Source organism: Lissotriton helveticus, chromosome 2_1, assembly GCF_964261635.1.
Source record: "Lissotriton helveticus chromosome 2_1, aLisHel1.1, whole genome shotgun sequence".
Taxonomy (NCBI): Eukaryota; Metazoa; Chordata; class Amphibia; order Caudata; family Salamandridae; genus Lissotriton; species Lissotriton helveticus.
Window position 1 is genome coordinate 19,745,300 of NC_136059.1, and position 21,491 is coordinate 19,766,790.

The 21,491-nt window shown below is 49.7% G+C and overlaps 1 protein-coding gene across 1 annotated transcript in view; it reads right to left on the reverse strand.

Annotated features, from left to right (window-relative positions):
* The window catches only part of LOC144819182 (avidin-related protein 7-like), a 135,826-nt gene extending 124,499 nt beyond the window's left edge, over positions 1 to 11,327 (reverse strand). The window contains exon 1 of the mRNA XM_078677154.1: positions 11,233 to 11,327. Coding sequence (XP_078533280.1) covers positions 11,233 to 11,304 — 72 coding nt within the window. The 5' untranslated portion in view covers positions 11,305 to 11,327. The remainder of the gene's footprint in view (positions 1 to 11,232) is intronic.
* Between the last annotated feature and the right edge of the window lie 10,164 nt (positions 11,328 to 21,491).

Consider the following 21,491-nt stretch of genomic DNA (forward strand, 5'->3'; position numbering starts at 1 on the left):
CCATCTATTCTAGTTTTCAGCATAGGGCATTGGATACTAATGTCTTATTACCCGTGCAACAAGCTGTGCTAGAAACATTTCCTCCCCTTACCCTTACTTCATTAAAGGATTTTTTGTACCAGTTAAAATCTGGTTCACCAGCTTACCCAGCCCCCCCGGCTACTCTTAACTTAGTGTCAGAGATAGTCTGCCCTGTGATATTGGATATGATAAATGCGCCTCTTCTAATGGGACCGTCCCTGGTCCCTGGAAACAAGCCAGAGTTAAAGCCCTTCTTAAGAAAAATAATCTAGACCCTGATGACTGGTCTAATTATCGCCCCATCTCTTTGTTGCCCGGACTGAGCAAACTGTCAGAAAAACATGTTAATTGGGTACTGTCAGGTCATCTTGAGGAGAATAATTACTTCCACCCGACTCAGACCGGTTTTAGGCATCATCAGGTCACGGAGACTGCCCTTCTTGTGGTGCTTGAAGTGTCAAGTAAGATATTGGACAATGGCGGCTGCGCTGCAATTATTTTATTAGATCTCAGCGCAGCCTTCGACACTGTGAATCACCATTTAATGATTCAAAGACTCGGGGAGGTGGGTGTTGAAGGCACTGCCCTAGAATGGTTGCAGTCCTTTCTCTTAGACAGGTCCTTTGTGGTCTTTGAGGAGGGTGCTCTCTCTGACCAGAGGCCGTTGCAGTGTGGAGTCCCTCAGGGATCTTCGTTGAGTCACACCTTATTTAACATCTATATGAGGCCATTGACTGAGGTGGTACTTCCCTGGGGCGTTCACACTGTTACATATGCTGATGACACCCAATTAGTGGTGTGTCTTAATCGGCAAGACAGATCTGACTCAGGCCTGCGGGCATGCCTTGCCAAGGTTTCTGAATGAATGGATTTGTCTTTTCTTAAACTAAACGGCACAACGACTGAGATTATGGTTCTTGGTCATGCAGCACCTAATAAACTGGATTCTTTGTGGCCAACCTGCCTTGGTGTGCCACCTGTCCCTAAGACACAAATCTAGAGTCTTGGTGTCTGGCTGGACTGTAACTTGAATCTTAAGGCCCAGGCAAGGAAAGTGGCCACAAAATGTTATGGCACGCTTAGGATGATGCGGAAGGTTCTTCCCCTTCTTCCATTTGACGGCAGGCGCATGGTGGTTCAATCCCCGATCTTATCACGGTTGGAGTACGCAAATGCAGTCTATCTAGGTGCACCGCAGGGAATTATTAAGAAACTCCAGATAGCCCAGAATTGCGCAGCCCGTCTCTTGATGGGTATCCCAATGCGTAAGTCGGCTAAGTTGGCGCTTAGACGACTGCATTGGCTTCCTGTTGCTGAAAGGGTCAGGTTCAAAGCAATGTGTATCATTCACAAGTGTATCTCGGGTAAGGGTCCAGCCCTGCTTCAGACCATGGTGCATTTATATGACACCAAGAGGACTCTGAGATCTGACAATAAACATATGCTGTCAGTTCCAAGGATCAAACGGCCTCGGACTGGAGGACGGCTGTTCTCCAATAATGCGGCCAGGTTTTGGAATCCGCTTCCAGATTCTATCCGCCTTAAATCTGACCATCTTAGGTTCAGGAAACAGTTGAAGACTTTTCTCTTTGCTTGATTATTTTTTTTTTAATATTTTTTTTTATTTAACAGTAAGACAAGAGGAGGCAGTACAAAAATCAGGTGTCAGACAATTAAATGCAGAGCAGGGACAGGCGGGGGAGTAATACAGATAAAACATCAATATAAGGAACACATAGCGTATCAGAATTACGGATATTGGAGATTGGGGAATAGACAGTCTATCGTACGATCCAAAACCATCCCACCCGCGAGACCCCGTCCTAAATGAGACAGGATAATTAAGACCAGTTTGGACACCCGGACAATAAAGGATCCACGTAGAATAAACAGTCCACCTCTCGTAGAAGGAAAAAGGAGAAAGCAAAGGGGCCATAGAAAAAAACAAAGGCAAAATAAAAAAAGCCTCCCCTAACCCCCCACCCTGCACCCCTGCAATGGCTACGGCCTAACCCCGCTAGCAGCGTGCCTGTCGCCCAAGAACTACCTAAAGGAAGGGAAAAAGATAAAGTGGAGGAGGAGAGAGCAAATACACTCCCGGTCTCCCGTACCCCCCGCCAATAGCGACCACTCCGAGACGAAGTAAAACCAATATGCAGTAAAATATACAAACCAGTCGGGGGAGTTTAGTCAAAAACCACCCGACTCCCGTCACAGTATAGGCACAACCCCAGCCTTACATAAAGCTATTGTATCAAGCCCAAGCGATCAAGTTCAGCCCTGGCCAGTACGGTTTTTCATAAGAGTCTTTCTCACTCGAGCCGCCATCTTGATGGAAAAGGCAAAGCGTTCACAAAAGTTCATGTCGGTGCTGCAGGATCGAAAACAGGATAAAAGTTCACAAAGTCCACCAAGCGAACGAGGAAAGGTGTCCAAGAACAGCGAGTATGTCCAACAGTCACTAAGGAACTTGTCACCACACAAAAGACTGTCTATAGACGTATTAGGCGTCTGCAGAATCGTGCAGGGGGCGCTGGCGATAAGCACAGACTGGCTTGTTGTTAATTGGGAACCGCCAAGGCTCATTAAATCCGGGATCTGCACAGGGACCTCGATCTCAGGCGTGCAATGCACCGCTGGTGCCGTAGCTAGCTGGGAACTGAATGAAGAATCACCCTCCGGTCCCAGGATACCGTCCACTTTCACAAGCAGTGTCCGGAACACAGCGATAGTGTGCGAATGGAGTGCCCCAATGGCGGCATGACGGCCTGCAGCGATGGCATGCCTGCCGTCCGCCCCATCCCTCTCAAAAGGCGATAGAGACGGAGTTGAGCCCCGGAGGCCAGCTACTCCGGGGTAAAGTGCCACGCAAATCCGATGTCGAGCAGTGGGCGCTCCTCGTCGTGCAGTATACACCTTCGCCGATGGCGAGGGCCCCAGCCCGTCGACCCCGAGAGGGTAGCAAGGTCTCTGGGCACCGGACCCCGACCACGGCAGCCGGTGTGGAATGCTGGTGCGTCCATGGTGTAGTCCGTTAACCGGGTCGTCACCAAGAATCAACAATTCACGGCACACTTCGGGAGACCGGGCTCAGTCCAGGTCTCGTGGCCGATGTTGATCAATTCCGACCCGGGTAGGCTAGAAATCGAGTCCCCGGCTTCCACACGTTGTTAGGCCGAGAATGGAAACGCGGCGTATCATCGTCAGCCAATAAGGTAGAAAACTCGGGATTGCACCTTTAGAAGCAGAAAAACTTCACGAACACGGGAGTCTGGCGTGAGTTCAGGATTTAAGGCAGGATATTCGAGCTGCTGGCGGAGGTCGGCGGAGCCGGGAGCTTACGCGGCCATCTTGGTTGCTGGCGTAGCTCCTCCCCCTCTTTGCTTGATTATTGATGAATGATTGGTGTTAAAGTATGTGCTGGGATGCCCATTCAGTAGCCATGCACTATATAAGTGTGTATTTATTCATTCATTCATGATCTGTTGCCAGCTGGGCTGCATCAATGTCTGCAAGGGCCTCCTGGAAGATTACCTTGGTAGGATTTGAGCCAGTAGCATTTGTATTGGCTTTACAGAGAGTCCTTACCTGTTGCATACTAAGCTGCAGATAAGGGCTCAGGTTGAGTTCCTGCAATAAAACCTCTGGGCCAGACACAATTAGTATATTTAGGACCATTTAGGAAAATTGTGCAAAAATATTCTAAAAGACGTTTAAATGCCTAACTGACCAGTGTTGTTTTTAATGGGTAATGGCACGAGGTAGAGGCCTTAGCACAAGCTCCTAAACACTTCCAATTATAAAATGTGTAAAAAAAAATAATCCACAGATTTAAAAAATATTTTTTAACTGATGTCAATTGAGGATTTCTTAGTGAAATCACCTATTGACCAAGTGGTAACAGCAAATGCAAGTCTTGTATCCAACTGCTGATCCACCAAATGTATGAAGCTGGCTTTTTATGTAGGGATGCCAGAGTAAGGGCACACCATGCATAAACTCCAGACGACCCTTATTGGTTTATGTTAGACCTGGCACCATTGGCGTGGGTCTCCCTTCCATTTTTGCAGTTGCCTCATGTGTTTTTGCTGGTGTTAGATGTTTTGGGCACTGTGCCACTGCTATCCAGTGCCTCAGTGCAAGTGCTCCCTATTGTAAATTGGTGCTCTATTACGATGAGTAGACTGATTATGGAATATTGCTGTCTTGTTTTATCCTTTCTATTGCTGTCTATGTTTTTAAAAAATGTTTTAGGATCAAAGCAATAATGTAACATTTTGAGACAGAAAAAGAATATTAGTATGATTTTATGGATGTTTTTCTCATACCGAATAAAGCTGTTTGATTTGATTTGATTTGTAAATTGATGCATTAAAAAGTGGTTCCATGTTTGGTTATTTGGTTTACTTGTCAGACCCTAGTCTAGTGCACAGAGTGTGCCCAGGGCATGTAAATCCAAATGCCGCTACTGGTTGTGCTACCCACAGAAGCGGCCTTGTAAAATGACTCTAAGGTCTACCATTGCAGAGCCTGCACGCAGTCTCGCACTGTCATGCTGACTGGGCAAGTGCACCCTTTTGCCAGTCCCTAAACCTTCCTTGTTCTTCATATCAGTCACCCCTATGGTAGGCCCAAGGGCAGGGTGCATTGTAAAAGTAAGGTTGGACAAGCCCTGATGTGTGCGGCATGTCCTAATAGTGAATTACAGCCATTTTCATTTTTCACTATTGCAAATGCCTATACAAGGCTACCTGTTCTCCATAGGCCAGAATGGGCTGTTAGAGTTATTACATTTTATAATTCTAACTGTCTCAGAGAACATGGTAGAAAATCAAGTTTCATGTGCCTGAACTGAATGATAAAATACATCTTTTAGTGAAGTTGGTTTTAACATTTTGTGTTTGCAAATACCACTTTTAGAAAGTAGGTATTTGCTTGTCTAACTATTCAAGCCTGCCTCTGCTAGGTTGTGTATTCCTTTGTCTGGTTTTGTGAGTGACAGGGCTGGGGGATTCCAAGAGACAGGATGAGTCACCCAGTGGTGAATAGAGAGATCTGCATCTAGATGGGAGGGAGTAGTTGCACCTGAAACTTGAATAGGGCTGTGCCTGCCTTCCACAATGCTGGCTCCACCTCCTGGGGAGCGGCTGATGGCTCTGCCCTGCATACTGAAAGAAGAGAAGGAATCCTATAAACAAACTGCTCCAGGACTTTACTTGCCTTCCACATTGCTGGCTCCACCTCCTGTGGGGCGTCTGATGTGCCTGCCCTGCACCGTGAAAGCAATGGGGAAGTCTGGTAAACAGAGTGCTTCAGAACGGGTTTGAACTGGGCAAAGGCCCCTCTGCCCTCAGAGGAGAAAAGATTTTGGGGTTTAAATATTGGGACCCTGATCCCATGAAATTAGATCACTTTTGGACTACAAGAAGAAACCTTTGCTGAGGAGCGGAACCTGAAAAAACTGAGGAGAGACTATCCCTAAGCTGAAGTGCTGCTTGGGGGATTGGCCTACAGTGGTTGCCTGACTGCCAAAGAAAGGAGAACTTTATGTGCTTTATTTTCAACTTGTGTAGGATTTCCAAGGACTTTGAACAGTGCTTGCCTCCTGCTGAAGTCTCAGGGACAACAGACGTTACCCTCTAGCTCCCCAGAGTTCTTCGGAAGTACCTGCTATTGTTTTGGGGCCTTCTGAGGCACTACGTGTTGCAAGGAGCTGGAAGCGCAACTCAGCGAGAGATGCCTCTATCCTTAAAAACTATAGGCCAATTTCCCAGCTCCCGTACTTAGCTAAAGTACTTGAACAACATGTCCTCAGAATACTTTCCACCTTATTTGAGGAACATAGACTGCTACATCCTAGACAAGCTGGCTTTAGAGCTCATCATAGTACAGAACTGGTGATGCTATCTGTTCTGGATCTGTTCTGGATGAGATGAGGGTCATGGCTGACAAGAAAGTATCAAGTGCCCTGATTTTACTAGATATGTCAGCAGCATTCGATACGGTCAGCCATAAAACCCTCTTGTCCCGTCTTGCTAATGTGGGTATAGAGGGACCTGCCTATCAATGGCTTGAATCCTTCTTGACTAACCGGACGCAGAGGGTACATTTAGGTGATCAGGTATCGATCACCGGTCCCTTGGTATGTGGTGTCCCGCAGGGCTCGGCGTTGTCCCCCTTGCTCTTTAACCTATACCTACAACCATTGGTGGAGATCCGGGCCCAATTGGATTGCCAAGTCTTCAATTATGCAGACGACACCCAGCTACTTGCACGGATTAACAACGCCAGTGTTACTCAGGAACACGTACAGGAGGTGCTGCACTTCACAGCGAGCTGGGTGACTGATAACTCACTTAAAATAAATCCAGATAAGACGGAAATTTTGGCTGTCCCATACATCAACAGCCCCTGATGTGAACTGTTTTGGCCGCGGGAACTGGGAGTTATCCCTACCCCAGTCCCAGTGGTTAGAAGCCTGGGCATCAAAATTGACGCCGACCTCTCTATGAACAACCAAGTGTCGGCAGTGGTTGGTCCCTGTACAAGGCTACTGAGGTGTTTACGAAAACTTGTCCCCCTCCTCACTACAACTTCCCTTCAGGTTATCGTTTCGGCCACAATATTGTCCAGGTTGGACTATGGGAATGCCCTTTACATCGGCCTCCAATGGAAACTAACAAGAAGACTACAGGTTGTGCAGAACAATGCGGCGCGCCTCATTTTTGATCTACCCAGACGGACTCATGCCTCTCCCATGCTCTTGAAATTACATTGGCTTCCTATCAGGCAGCAAGCATCTTTCAAGGGCCTTTGCATTGCCCATAAGGCATCTACGGTCATGCCCCAGCCTACATCAAGGATCGCCTGACGAGCTACATCCCTGCTCGGACCCTCCGTTCCTCTGCAGCATGCCGTTTGGTCACTCCCCGGTTTCATTTGTCTCGTAAAGGGGGCATAGCCTTCTCCACCTTGATTCTACAGCTCTGGAACAACCTACCTGAAAATTTGCGCAAGGAACCTGTCCTCCTCTCGTTCAGAAAAAAACTCAAGACTATCTTGTTTCTGGAGGCACTGACCACGAAATAATCTCGCCCACACTAGCTCACATGCACTGCCTCTTGTAACAATCTCCTCTAGAAGCGCGAAGAGACCTGATGGTGAACCTGCTCTATACAAGAATATATTAACATAACATAACATAACAGAAGCGTGTCGCCGTCGCTGCTGCTGCCATCGCATCTTGAATGTCGGCTGTTAGATTTCGTGGGTCTCTAGTTGCACAGGTAGTTACTTGTGGCAAATAGGGACCCTGCCTCTAGTCAGGGTAAGGGGGTACGCTACTAAAATAACCTCTGCTCAACCCCTTGGTAGCTTGGCACGAGCAGACAGGCTTATCTCGGAGGCAGTGTGTAAAGCATTTGTGACCACATACAGTAACCCAGTGACTACACTACAAATGGACATCACACAAGGTTTATGCTGAAAATAAGTATTCTTTATATAGACTTAACACAAGACCACAAATGACAAAAATCCACAATACTATAGTTAAGATGGTAGTTTTAGCTTAGTTCAGTTCAGTTATTAAGATGCAACACTGCGTCAATGTACCTTACGATGCGTTGCTCTTCCACAACAAGTAATGTTGCAGCGATGGAAATGCCGCAAAGTTCCGGTGCAAAGAAATAAAGACGTGAAGATCTTCCAGATGTGGCATGCTTCTCCAACGATGCGAGAAGTCTCGGTACGATGCATCAGTTGCAGCTGCAGCGGCGACACCCTTGTTCAGCGATGCGACGGCAACAGCCTTGTCTGTGGCACTCTTCTCCAACGTTGCCAGAGGGTCCTGCACAATGCGACAACTACAGCTGTGACATCCAAGATGTGACGGCAGCAGCTCCGATGGCGGTGTGCTACTCCGGGGATGCGAGGCACTTTTCTTGATGTGGTGCAATGGATATATGACGGTACCACGCGTACTTTTACAACGCGTACCGTTACAACGCTACTTTTACCACGCAAGTCGTTACAACGACTTGCGTGGAGGGGCGGTGGATAGTACATTTTTTAATTTACTATTCCAACTCCAGTCCCCGTGGACTCTAGGGAAAGGAGTTGGATAGTAAATTAATATATTTACTATCCTGGAGCGCCCCCCAGCGCAAGTCGTTGTATCGACTTGCGTGGTAAAAGTAGCGTGGTAACGGTACCGCGTTGTAAAAAATGCGTGGTTACCGTTGTATACCTGGTGCAATACGACAGCTAAAGCGCAGACATCCACGATGCGACGGCAACAACAGCAATGGTGATACGCTTCTTCCCCATTGCGTCGGGAAGATCTTCACGTCTTGATGTCTTTGCACAGGAACTTTCTTTTGTTGTGGAAGTGCAATGCATCGTAAGGTACATTGACACAAGTGTTGCATCTTAAGAACTGAACTGAACTAAGCTAAAACTGGGTTACTGTATGTGGTCACAAATGCTTTACACACTGCCTCTGAGATAAGCCTGTCTGCTCATGCCAATCTACCAAGGGGGTAAGCAGGGGTTATTTTAGGAGTGTACCCCCTTACCGTGACTTGAGGCAATGGTCTTTATTTGTCACAAGTACCTACCTGTGGCTCTGCCCTGAGCCCCACCCTGTTCAACCTTTATATGGCCCCGCTGGCAGAAGTGGTCCAATCGTACGGCATAAAATTAGTATCTTATGCCGACGACACTCAGCTGCTCATCTCCCTATCACAGGCACCCACCTTAGCAGCTGCCAACTTTAAAACCTGTATGCAGGAGCTTGCAGGCTGGATGAATCAACACTGCCTGAAGCTCAACGGCTCAAAAACTGAGGTTCTAGTGATAGGGGGCAATGATGCTAGCTGGACTCAGGCATGGTGGCCTCCTTGTCTGGGTCCTCTACCTATCCCGTGCAAGGAGGCAAAGAACCTGGGGGTCTGGGTTGATCCCAAACTCTCTTTTGAGAGCCACCTCCATAAAGTAGTAGGGAAATGTTTTGGGGTATTGAAGACCTTAAATCGTACTCTGGACCTCCTTCCTTTAGAGGCCAGACACACCATGACCCAAGCATTAGTCACCTCCCGTATTGATTACGGAAATGTGCTACTGCTGGGGACAACAGAAAAGAACATTAGAAGGCTGCAGGTTCTTCAAAATACGGCAGCGCGGCTAGTCCTCAGACTCCCCAAAAGAGCAGCATCTAAACCCACTTTGGCTGCTCTTCATTGGCTTCCCATAAAAAAGAGGATCCTATTTAAAGCGCTTCTCATCTGCTATAGGATAACCTCGCTGAAAGCCCCTGAATATCTGAAGGATCTTGCCATCCCCTACGAGCCCAACAGAGCACGGGTCTTCTTAAAGTCCCTCGGATAAAGAAGGCCAGAATGGGAGGCCGCTCCTTTTGCGTGATGGCAGCCAACCACTGGAACTCCCTCCCAACGAACATCAGATTAGCAGAGTCAGAAACAACATTTAGGAAACTTCTAAAAACCCATCTGTTTACCCTTTAGGCTCTCCACTCCATTGTTGCTGCTCTCTCCACAGCGCGGGGACACGCCGGGATGGCGTCACAAGGCGCTCTACAAACTCCTTTATTATTATTATTTTAATTAGAGACAACCCAAATCTAACAGCCGACATTTAAAATGCGATGGCAGCAGCAGTGATGGCGACATCCTTCTTCCTTGTTGATTCGCGATTCCAGCTCCTTGCGACTCGCAGTCCCTCAGAAGGGCCCAAAACAGTAGCAGGTACTTCCAAAGAATCTGGGGAGCTGGGGAGTAAAGTAGAGACCCCAAATCTAACAGGCCCTGTGTACGCATCTACGTGTAATCCTGCAGACCCCTTCTCCAGCCTTTCCATGAATCCTAAGACATAAATATTGGTGCATCTGTCACGTCCCTCCTCATCCACTGCTTGACACTCCCGACACTTTGCGGTCCAGGCCATCTGGGCCATTTGTTGCTTGAGAGTAGCTACCTCCCCCTTGAACTCCACAATGTCTCCCTCCGGTGTTGCTGCTTTATCGGCTACTTTTTGCAAATCAGCACACAGCAAATTGACATATTTTGACACTGTTTTGATTTGGTGCTCCAATGCTACTTTGGACTCTGGTATGGCCACCAGCTAGTCTACAACGGAAGGCTTCCCATTGCCGTCCCTCTCCCTCTCATCATTGGAGTCTGTTTGTCTCTTTATCCTTTAGGCAAGGTTGGCACAACGTGGTGCACTAAGTGATGATGATAGTGGTTGCACAACGTGTTGCTTTGTCCTAACCAATGATGTATCAGTCAATATCTATTTTTACTCCGTGTATCTTTCCCAGGTGCCAACTTCACAAGGAACGTAATTGTGCACACTAACCTCTTACTAAGGGGGTTATTATGATGGCGGGCAGATCGCCCCATGCATGATTCTGCAATTATTAACTAGCATTTGGCATAATGCATGTGCAACAAAAGTGGTGCAACCATAACACATCTGTCCCTTACTGACCAGGTTAGCTGGTCTGTGGGATCACTGATAGACAACCAGCTCTCTTCCAACATGTGAATTCCAGGGGCTCCTCCAAACATAGCATGCGTGGACCCTGCATGGTCCCAGTCTGCAGGGGTCATATGAGGGAGGAGCCTCTCCCGGGCTGGTTCCAAAAAGCCCAGGTGCAATGTTTCTGAAGGGCCAGACAGCAGCCAGCATCTCTTGAAGCCACTGGGAGAACTTTGGAAGAAGCCATGCAGCAATTGCAAAGTCCAATCCCTGATCCTCGAGATGAGAAGCCTGGCACTCCCTCCTGCTGAATGAGTCTGCCAGGCAGGGGGTTAAGAGTGCCAGAGACAAGGCTCCCTTCCATGAGGCTTGAGCAGCCTCCCAAAGCACAGCCATGGATGAGGGGTCCTGGAACAGATGGAATTCAGCACATTATTCTGCTATGGTCTTGGCCAGACATTCACACAGACTTCCTCTTCATCCAGCGCAATCCATACAAGACCATACTACCAGGATCATACATGTCGGAACCATTTGGGGTAAAGGATCCAACATAGGTGCAAAACGACAGGCCTTTTGCACAGAGAGGCCAGTAGGCAGTTCCCCTGCCTATACAGTGACATGGTCTCACCTGGAAGCCCCCGTCACGCGGTGCCCATAGCCAAAGCATTGCAACCAGCTCACATTAAGCAGGTATTAAGGCCCTCTTACCACAGCAGAGGCAGACACGGCGAAGAACCCCAGGAGAAGGAGTGTGACCCCAGAGACAGCGCCAAGACCCATGGTGCCAGCTACAGGTCCAGAGAGCTACCAGAAGTCTGCCTCTGGGCCCTAGAGCTGCTGACATTTATACTGCCTGCTGCTTGGTGTGCAGCAGGGCCGGGTGCCCCTCCTGTGATGCAGAGAGGGGGGCTGCTGGGAACAGGGATGGGGAAAAAACAGGCTCAGAATCAAATACGCCCTTCTTCTGGGAATGGATTGTCCTGTACAAGCAGTCCACGCTGACCTGAACAAGGAACACTCAAGTCAGCAGGTGTGCAGGAAGAGCAAACAATAGCACACTAACTCTCGCCTCTCCCACGTTTTTATCCAACATTTCAATTATTAAACAAACCTGTCTTCTTAATGCTAAAGTTATAGACCTGGGTCTGGTTTCAGAACAACTTGCAATTCCTTTAGAAAGTGGAAACTACCTGATAAATTAAGAACAACTACGTTTAACGAATAACTGAGGCATTGAAGGTAAGGTGGAGAAAGAAATACAAAACCTCAATTCTTTTGGAAATTTTACTTGAAATTCACACTGTCAGTAAATACATGCCACTTCAAATCAAAATAATGATACGGAGGGCACCTGTGACTTTTAGGACGACCACCGGAATCTCCTGAACCCTCCAGAACCTTAAAGACTGTAGCCCTGATTGCCATAGGGCCCCCACACTCGTGGTGGTGGCCACGCAGTCATTGGGAGTCTCCACAATCATGGCAGAGGGCCCACAGTTCTGGGCAGAGTCTCTGCACTTGTGGAGGAGGCCCCACAGTCTTGGGCAGTCTCCACACTTGGGTAGAGGCACAACAGTGGTATGCAAGGGGGTCCGCAGTCGTGGTGAAGGCTCCACACTTCTGTGGAGAGTCTGCGCAACTCATGGCAGAGGCCTCACAGTCTAGTTGGAGTCTACACACTCATAGCAGAGGCCCCACAGTCATGGGTAGTCTTCACACTCAAGGCAAAGGCCCCGCAGACGTGGGGAGTCACCACACTCATGGTAGATGCCCCGCAGTTCTGGGGGGAGTCTCCGCACTCATGGCAGATGCACCACAGTTCTTGGGGGAGTCTCCGCACTCATGGCAGAGGCACCACAGTTCTGGGGGGAGTTCCACAATCATTTTTTTGTTAAATATATTTTTATTGTTTTTCATACACAACTAGCGTATAAGATGACCAATTCAAATTACACATGGGCGTGGCCTCGTCGGGGCACAGGCCTCGATACATAACTCATAACAGTACATTCGAAACAGTAGATTCAAATAATCGGTAACAGTCTGCTCATACTGCGAATTATTCCACATTAACATTGGGACATTGGGATATTCATGCTTACCCCGTACATCACATCTTAAAGCCTTATCATAAAGAGGTCAACTTGTACTGCCCCCCCCCTCAGTCCTCCCACCTCCCACCCCGTCTCACCGGTGTGTCAATCAAGTCAACACATTTTAGTAATTCAATAGGCGATTCAACTGAGCATAGGCATCATACCAGACATGCAGCAATATGGAATCTTGTGACTATGTTGAAAGTGGGGGGAAACCCCTTTCTGTGCACCTCAACGTCGCTACCATAGGACAGCTACACTACAATTCGTCATTCCCCACAGGTGCGCTCAGCTCCGAATCAGAGTCTGCCTCAGTTGTCCTCAGTTCTGCGACCAGGGCCTCCCATGTCGGCGCTGCTTCTAGTGCCTTATCATTGTGGGACCTTTGAGCCTGCTGCAGAAGAACCACACTCTCAATGCCCGCCCACGTAATCAATGCAGCCCTCCATCCGATAAAGCTGGGCCCTCCCGGGGTCTTCCAATGGGACATCATTTCTCTTTTGGCCTACTCCAATCCCAAGTCCAGAAACTTGCTTGTCAATTTTGTCTTGCTAGTGTGGGGGAACCAATGTAAGAGACAGGTTCCTTTATCTGGACTAACTGGGACCATCCGGTGGGGGCTGGATAGAGCCTGGCAATCAATCAGGTAAAACAACACCTAAGCATCGCCCGAGGTTCCCGTATAATGTGACAATTCAAGCCCCCCTCCTGCTTGCGATTAGTGCCCCCCAACATTCAGCTAACATCTAAATATGTCATCTGAGGATCAAACCTGGACCTCCCCCTAGCCACAGCCACATGGATCATCACACTAAGTTTGGAGTACCGTCTGCTTGTCTGTTCTTGGTCTCAACAGTCCCTTCCCCACCACTGAAAGTGCAAATGTACTCATCAATGAGATTGTCTGCCGTTCCAGGTATGACCAGCGGCAAGTGTACATTGTCTGATCCTGTGGACTCAGCTCCCGACCGCTCTCCGTTCTTCTCCACATCTGATTCTAGCAGCTGAGTTGCTATCAGGTCCCCAGATATGGTGGATACCGCTGCCAACGCACTACTGCGCTCCACTTTGGTCTGTGAAACAGAAGGCTTCTGCAGATCTCACTGACAATGCCGTATCCGTTGTGACTTCTGGACCTGTGAGGGCCCAGCGAGGCCCTGGGAGTTGTGATCTGATCCACCCCTGCCAGCTCTATAAGATTCTAGCCATGTCCACGCATCTTCCGGCGTTTCATGGTAGTAAGTTTTTCAATCCAGGATTATTCGGAGGTTGGCAGGGAACAACAGGGAGTACTGGAGCCCCCCCGCCTGCAGTTCCTTCTTGATAGCCAGGAAGGACGTGTGGCGCAGCTGAATCTCAAATGCATAGTCCGGAAAAAGAGTGACTCTACTGTTACCCACATGGAGCGGCCTATCAGTACGGGCCTTCTGGAGCGGCAAGTCTCTATCTCTAAAGTGCAGCAGTCGGGCCACCACAGGTCGGGGAGGCCGCCCTTGCCACAGCGATTTCGCCGGGACTCGATGTGCCCGCTCTAGTGTGTAAAAAGTCGATAGACCCTCAGGCGCCACCACCGTTCTCAGCCAGTACTCCAAGTAGCGAATCATATCTGATCCCTCCGCTTTTTCCGGCAGGTCCACCACGTGGATGTTGTTCCACCTGTTTCTCCCTTCTGCGTCTTCAGCTCGCCTCTCCAGCGCGCTATACAATCCAAAGCAGATGTCATGGTCGCAGCTAGTGCCTACTGTGCAGGTTCCACCTCTTGGACCACCGTCTCCACGTTCTTCACCTTGTCTGATAACTTAGAGTGATCTGCCCGCAACAGGCCAAGGCCTGTCGCCACCTCTGCAATGTCTTGCTGCAGGGCAGCACGAGAATCTGCAATGGCCGCCAAAATCCTATCCAGCTGGCCCTGCAGCACAGAGTCCTGCGGGAGATCGCGTGTCTCCTGCTCTGGTTGAGGCGGGGGTTCCGTATCCGACTGTTGCTGCATTCCATCTTTCTTGCCATTGGTTTTGCCCATGTCGAAGAGCTCCAGGTTCCAGGCCCCCCCCCCACAGGGATTGAGGGGCAGGATTTCCACTGTATGCCCCAAGGTGCAATTGCAGTTTGCCTCCAAAAGGTTCAGTTCTTCCTGGGTCACAAGAGAGTCAGCGCTCCGCTGCTGGCGCATCCCAGTTCAGCACCACCACAGTGCAGGGCAGCCCCGCCAACAGTACAGGGCTGGGCAGGGCAATGTCCCCGATGTTACGTAATTTAGCCCTCAGATCGCCCCCACAGCACCCTGCAAGGTATCGGCAACACCGCTGGGCCTCCGTTTTCCTCTCACGGCCGTAGTCCTGCTCCTCATCAGTGCGGCCCAGTAGCCGCCGATCGGCGCAGCGTCGCCATTTTGGAAACTCCGCTAGTCCTCCGCCGGGATGGGCAGTTTTCCTCACTTCGTTCCGCCTCTGTAGTCCTTGACCAGCTCTGCTCCCCCACAGAGACGTACCCTCTTCTCACCAGCACTCGAGGCCGTAGTCCGCCTCCTCGTCAGTGGGGCCTGGGAGTCACCGATCAGCACAGCATCGCCATTTTGGAAATGCCGTTAGGCAGCAACGCTTCCCGGAGAGACGCCACAACTCCTCAAAACTCCCCGTTTGGGGGGCTAAAGTTTTCTGATGTGGTATCCCCACCGTCCCCAAACGCCATGGGACCTTAGGGGGGGTCAAGGTGTCTCTTATTCAGAATAATATCGGGACCCTGCAGCGGAGCTTAGCGCTCATGCCTCCGCTTGCATTGGTTTTCAAGCCACGCCCCAGTCTCCGCAATCATGGCAGCATCCCCACAGTCCAGGGAGAAATCTCTGCACTCATGGCAGAGGCCCCGCAGCCATGGGGAGTCTCTACACTCATTGCAGAGACCCCACAGTTCCGGGGGGAGTCTCGACACTCATGGCAGAGGCCCCACAGTCTGGTGGGGGTCTCTGCACTCATGGCAGAGGCCCCAAAGTCTAGTGGGAGTCTCTGCACTCAAGGCAGCAGCCCCACATTTCTGGGGGGAGTCTCTGCACTCGTGGCAGAGGTCCTGAGGTCTTGTGGGAGTCTCCACACTCATGGCAGCATCCCTCCAGATCTGGGGGGAGCCTCCGCACTCGTGGCAGAGGCCCCGCAGCCGTGTGGAGTCTCCGCACTCATGGCAGCATCACCCCAGTTCTGGGGGGAGTCTCCACACTCATGGCAGAGACCCCACAGCCGTGGGGAGTCTCGGCACTGGTGGCAGAGGCCCTGCAGTCTTGTGGGAGTCTCCGCACTCATGGTAGCAGCCCCACAGTTCTGGGAGGAGTCTCCACACTCATGGCGCAAGCCCTGTAGTGTTTGAGAAGTCTCTATACTAGTGGCCCAGCGGTCTAGAGGGAGTCTCCACACTTGTGGCAGAGGCCATGCAGTTGTGGAGTCTCCGTGTGGTATTTGCCTTTGCGTTACTCTGTGGTAGCCAGCTTCTCTCACATGGAACACTCTATCCTTAGGACTCTAGAATGTACAAAGTGCTTGGTCTTGTTGTCAAGTGCTCAGAGTCAGTTGCTGCTGGGTGCCCTGTGGCTAGGACGTTGCTGTACCGAGAACCTGAAATAAAGAAGATCTTGTAATATTTGCAAATAAATATCCTCAGTCTCATAAAAGGTGATCTTGAATTGAAGTTCAATCTTCACAAAAGAATACCATCCAAACAGGTTAACACTCAAAAGTCATCTGAACCCTTAACCTTCTCATAAGCCTAAGGTCTAGAATACACATAGCACTAACCATAGAGAATGAAGAAGAAAAGCTTCCCTTATCATAGAAAAGCTGAGAACTTGAAGAACATGCAGAATATCACACATCTACTTTGCTTTTATCCTGTCTCCTTGTACTTCTTCACACTGGCGACGAGCAAGGAAGATTGAACCCAGTGAGCTCATCTTTAAAGACCTTGAGACAAGGGGATTGTATCCATCAGGTTCATCTCTTAAAACGACCAGAAGGAGCCCCTGTAAGGCCAGTCTGCCTACAGCATACCTCCTAACACAACTGAGTTTTCTTCAAAAACCATAAGGTACAGTGTGCGCTGCTTTTTTTTTAAAGCTTTATCTCACTCTTTCTAAGTTTTCCAGCATGCCTCAAGCACCCTCTATGCAGCGGGTTTAACATTTGAAACGTGTATCTTTTGTTTCACTCTGATCTGATACACACAGCTTACCTTTCATTTCTTAGAATAATCACTGCTTCTTTATTACGCTGATAATCACAACTCAAATTACTTACTTACTGAACATTCAAGCATTGATTACATTTTCTTCTTTATGATTTTATTTTTGTGCTGTCTACACTGACATGCACAGCTTAAATCTTGTGCAGTGTTAAAAAAAATGACAAAATACTTTAGGTACTTACTTGCTTGTGTACTTTCCTCTTGCCATACTTGTGTACACACTTTAGTCTATCTTTACAATTGTAATTATTTTGCAGTTTCTTGATACAATATGCAAAATGTAACTACTCCTTCGTTCTTCCTCTCTAACCCTGGCGATCCAATGCTACATTGGTCAATGTTAGAATCGGGGGTCTCTGGTTGGCACAGGTAGGTACTTGTGACAAGCAGGGACCCTCTCCTCTAATCAGGGCAAGGGAATTACCCTCTTAAAATAACCCCTGCTCACCCTCTAGGTTATGTGGCGCGAGCAGTCAAGGCTTATTTCAGAGGCGATGTAAGTTAAGCAGGTGTGACCACATACAGTAACCCAGTGACAACAGTACAAATGGACACCACACAAGGTTTGATATCAAAAATACGTATACTTTATATACAGTTACCACGAGACCAATAAACAACAAAAAGAATCCACAGTACTATTAAACCTCAAGAGTTCTGGTTAAAAATGTGTAAATCAAAGTTCTGTGCAAGTCAGGAGCCTCGTCCGGCTACAGAGTGTTGAAAGAATAGCGAGTCTAACAAATCCAGCGGACCGCGGTGGTCCGGGCCCACTCAAATGTCGACAGACTCAAACACAGTACCTTTTCCTTGGGGCGGCCGGCACAGATGTGCGAGCCGGTTCCGGGGATCATCGCAATGTACAAAATCAAAGCGTTGCAGGTCACGGTGTCCCTGCCGTCGCGGTGCAGGCTGCGGCTCGCTGACGACGTCGGTGAGCTCAGAGCTTGCGTTGTTGGGGGCGGACATTGCTTGTTGCGTGCTTCCAGCTTTACGGGGCTTCCAGCTTTACGGTGCCGCGGTCGAGCTGGAGTTCGGGAGCTGGCATCGATCAGTCCGGACAGCGGTACAAGTCGGGCAGTGCATCGCGAAATGTGCAAGGCAGTGCCCAACTCCAGTGGTGTCCCAGGGCTCGAAGTCAGGAGCAGTAACCACGTTGGTCAGACCTGTTTGTTGCTGTGTCCTTCCAGTCGCGGTGCAGGCTACGGGTCATTGACAGCATCGGTGAGCGCAGAGCTTGAGTTGTTCGAGGCGGACGTTGCTTAGTGCTGTGCCAACAGGACACCGGGCTGGTCGGGAGAGTCTGTCACAGCTCCCTACATCTGTAGCCACTTGTTTCCAGCAGCAATTCACAAAGGCTGGTGAAGTCCACTGGTCCTGGGACATCGGTCTGGGGGCAAGCTCTCTTCCAAGCCCTTGGAGATCTTTTGCACAAGTTGAAAATAAAGGTAAATACCACAAAGTCTTTCCTCCTCTCTAGGCAGTTCAGGCAACCACTGCATGCCAATCCCCTAAGCAGCACTTCAGTTTGGGATAATCTCTCCTCAGTTTCCTCAGGTTCCTTCTCCTCAGCAGAGGTTTTGTCTTGTCAGTTCCAGGAGTAATCTAATTTCATGGGCTCATGGTCCCAATACTTATACCCCAAAATCCTTTGGTCTCTGAGGGGAGAGGAGCCTGTGCCCAGTTCGAGCCAGTTCTGAAGCACTCTGTTTACCAGAATTCTCCTTTCCTTTCACAGCACAGGGCAGGCACATGAGACGCCCCACTGGAGCTGGAGCCAGCATTGTGGAAGGCAAATACAGTCCAGGAGCACTTTGTTGACAGTCTTCCTTCTCTTCTTTCAGTGTGCAGGGCAGAGAAATCAGACACACCACAGGGGGTAGAGCCAGCATTGCAGAGGGAAGGCCCAGCCGTATTCAGGTCCCAGCTGCAACTCCTCCCTCCCATCTTAGATGCAGATCTCCCTATTCACCACTGGGCAGCCCCAGCCTGTCTCCAGGAATTCCCCAGTCCTGTCACACACAAACCCAGGCAAGGAATACACAACCTAGCAGAGGCGGGCTCAAATGGTTAGGTAAGCAAATACCTACTTTCTAAAAGTGGTATTTACAAACACAGAATATTAAAAAAAACTTTACTAAAAGCTGTATTTTATTATGCTGCGTCCAGGCATACTAAACTCGAATTTCTACCATGTTCTCTGAGTCTGCTAGGATGATAAACATCTAACAATCCCGCAGCCCATTCTAGCCTATGGCGAACAGGTAGGCTTGCAATAGTGAAAAATGAAGATGGCTGTAATTCACTATCTGGACATGCCGCACTCATCAGGTCTTGTCCTACCTTATACTTACAGTGCACCCTGCCCTTGGGCCTACCATAGGGGTGACTAATACAAAGAAAAGGGAAAGTTTAGGGACTGACAAGTGGGTGCACTTGCCCAGTCAGCATGACAGTGCGAGACTGCACGCAGGCTCAGAAATGGCAGACCTTAGACATATTTTACAAGGCTGCTGCTGTGGGTGGCACAACCAGTGCTGCAAGCCCACTAGCAGCATTTGGATTTTCATGCCCTGGGCACACTCAGTGCACTGTACTTGGATTGTAGAGGTGCTACCTGGCCGCTCCCCACTTTGTGTCCCATGTACACCACAGAACCCTGCCCGATCTGGCACTTACTTGCCTTGATCGTGAGGCCTGCCTTCCGCAGTGCCAACAACACTTCCCAGAGGTGGCACGGATGTTCTTCCCAAGTGACACTGAACACTGCAATGTCATCCAGGTAGGCGGCATTGAACTCATCCAGTCTAATCAACACCTGGTTGACCAACATCTGAAAGGTGGCAGCGGCATTCTTCATCCCAAAGGGCATAACCCGGAACTGGAAGTGCCCATCTGGTGTGGAGAATGCTGACCTCTGCTTTGCCCCATCAGTCAAGGTGATCTGCCAGTACCCAGATGTCAAGTCAAATGTGCTGAGGTATCGGACAGCCCCTAACCGATCAATGAGCTCATCAGCTCTGGGGATGTGGTGCACGTTGGTCTTCAAGACCTAATTGAGCCCTCGGTAGTCCACACAGAACCGGAGTTCAGGTGGGGCACCCGGCGCTGAAGCCTTCGGGACCAAGACCACTGGGCTGGCCCTAGGACTGCTGGAGGACTCAATCACCCCAAGTGCAAGCATCTTTGAGACCTCCTCTTTTATGCAAGCCTTTACCCTGTCAGTTACCCTGTAAGACTTGTGCTTCACAGGTAAGCTGTCTCCTATATCCACATCATGGACGCACCAATCTGTGATACTAGGAACCAGGGAGAACAGATCAGAAAACTGTCCCAGCAACTGGCGGCAGTCATTCTGTTGCTCAGGGGTCAGGGTGGAAGAGAGGTTAACACCATCCACTGACCCATCTTGCTCTGTGGCTGCCAGGAGGTCAGGAAGAGGCTCAGTCTCCTCCTCCATTCCAGCATCTGTCGCCAAGAGCATGCCCACTTCAGACCTCTCTAAGGGTAACTTAAGGAGGTTGACATGCAGGGCCCTCAATGGGTTCCTGGGAGACCACAAGACCACCGCGTAGGTAAATGGACTCTTGCGCTCCACAACCTCAAATGGTCCGGTCCAATTATCTTGGAGTGCGCAGGGCTCCACTGGGGCCATGACCCACACTTTCTGGCCACGTTGAAGCTCCACCAGAGTGGCATTCTGGTCGTACCACCGCTTCATCTCATCCTGGCTGGCTTCCAGATTCGCCTTATCGAGTTGATGAAACACCTAGTCTGGTTCCTGAAGGCCAGCATGTAGCTATATGCATCCTGGGGAGGTTTCCTTGGAGATTGCTCCCAGCCTTCTTTGACCAGACTCAGAGGTCCTCTGACCGGGTGTCCATGGAGAAGCTCAACCAGACTGAACCCTAGACATTCTTGTGGCACCTCCCGGTATGCAAACAACAGGCATGGTAAGAGGACATCCCACTTACGCCTCATAGGTTTCTCAAGACCCATAATCATGCCCTTCAGGGTTCGGTTGAACCTTTCAACCAACCCGTTTCCTTGTGAGTGGTAAGGGGTTGTGAACTTGTAGGTTACCCCACACTCCTGCCACAGGGACTTCATGTACTTAGAAATGAAGTTGGTGCCCCGGTCAGACACTACCTCGCGGTGGAATCCTACTCGTGAGAAATTTCCCATCAGTGCTCGTCTCACCACGGGGGCCATCACTGTCCTCAGAGGTATGGCTTCCGGGTACCAGGTAGCATGGTCCACCAAGACCAGGATATACCGTTGCCCATGTCTGTCTTGGAGTCCAGTGGCCCAACAATGTCAATCCCCACCATATCAAAGGGGGTACTGACCACAGGGAATGGCTGGAGAGGAGCCTTGTGGTTCCTCCCACTCTTTCCATTTGCCTGGCACGTCTGACAGGTCCTGCAATAAGTGTCTGAACTCTTGCGCATTTGGGGCCAATGAAAGTGGGTGAAAAGCCTCTCAGAGGTCTTGTCCTGCCCCAAATGTCCTGCCAATGGCACATCATGAGCCAGCCCCAGTAGGAAGGCTCTGATGCGCTGGGGTACCACCAGCACACGGGCTGACCCAGGCTCAGCAACCTTAGGCTCTGAATACAGGAGGCCGTTCTCCCAGTAAATGAAA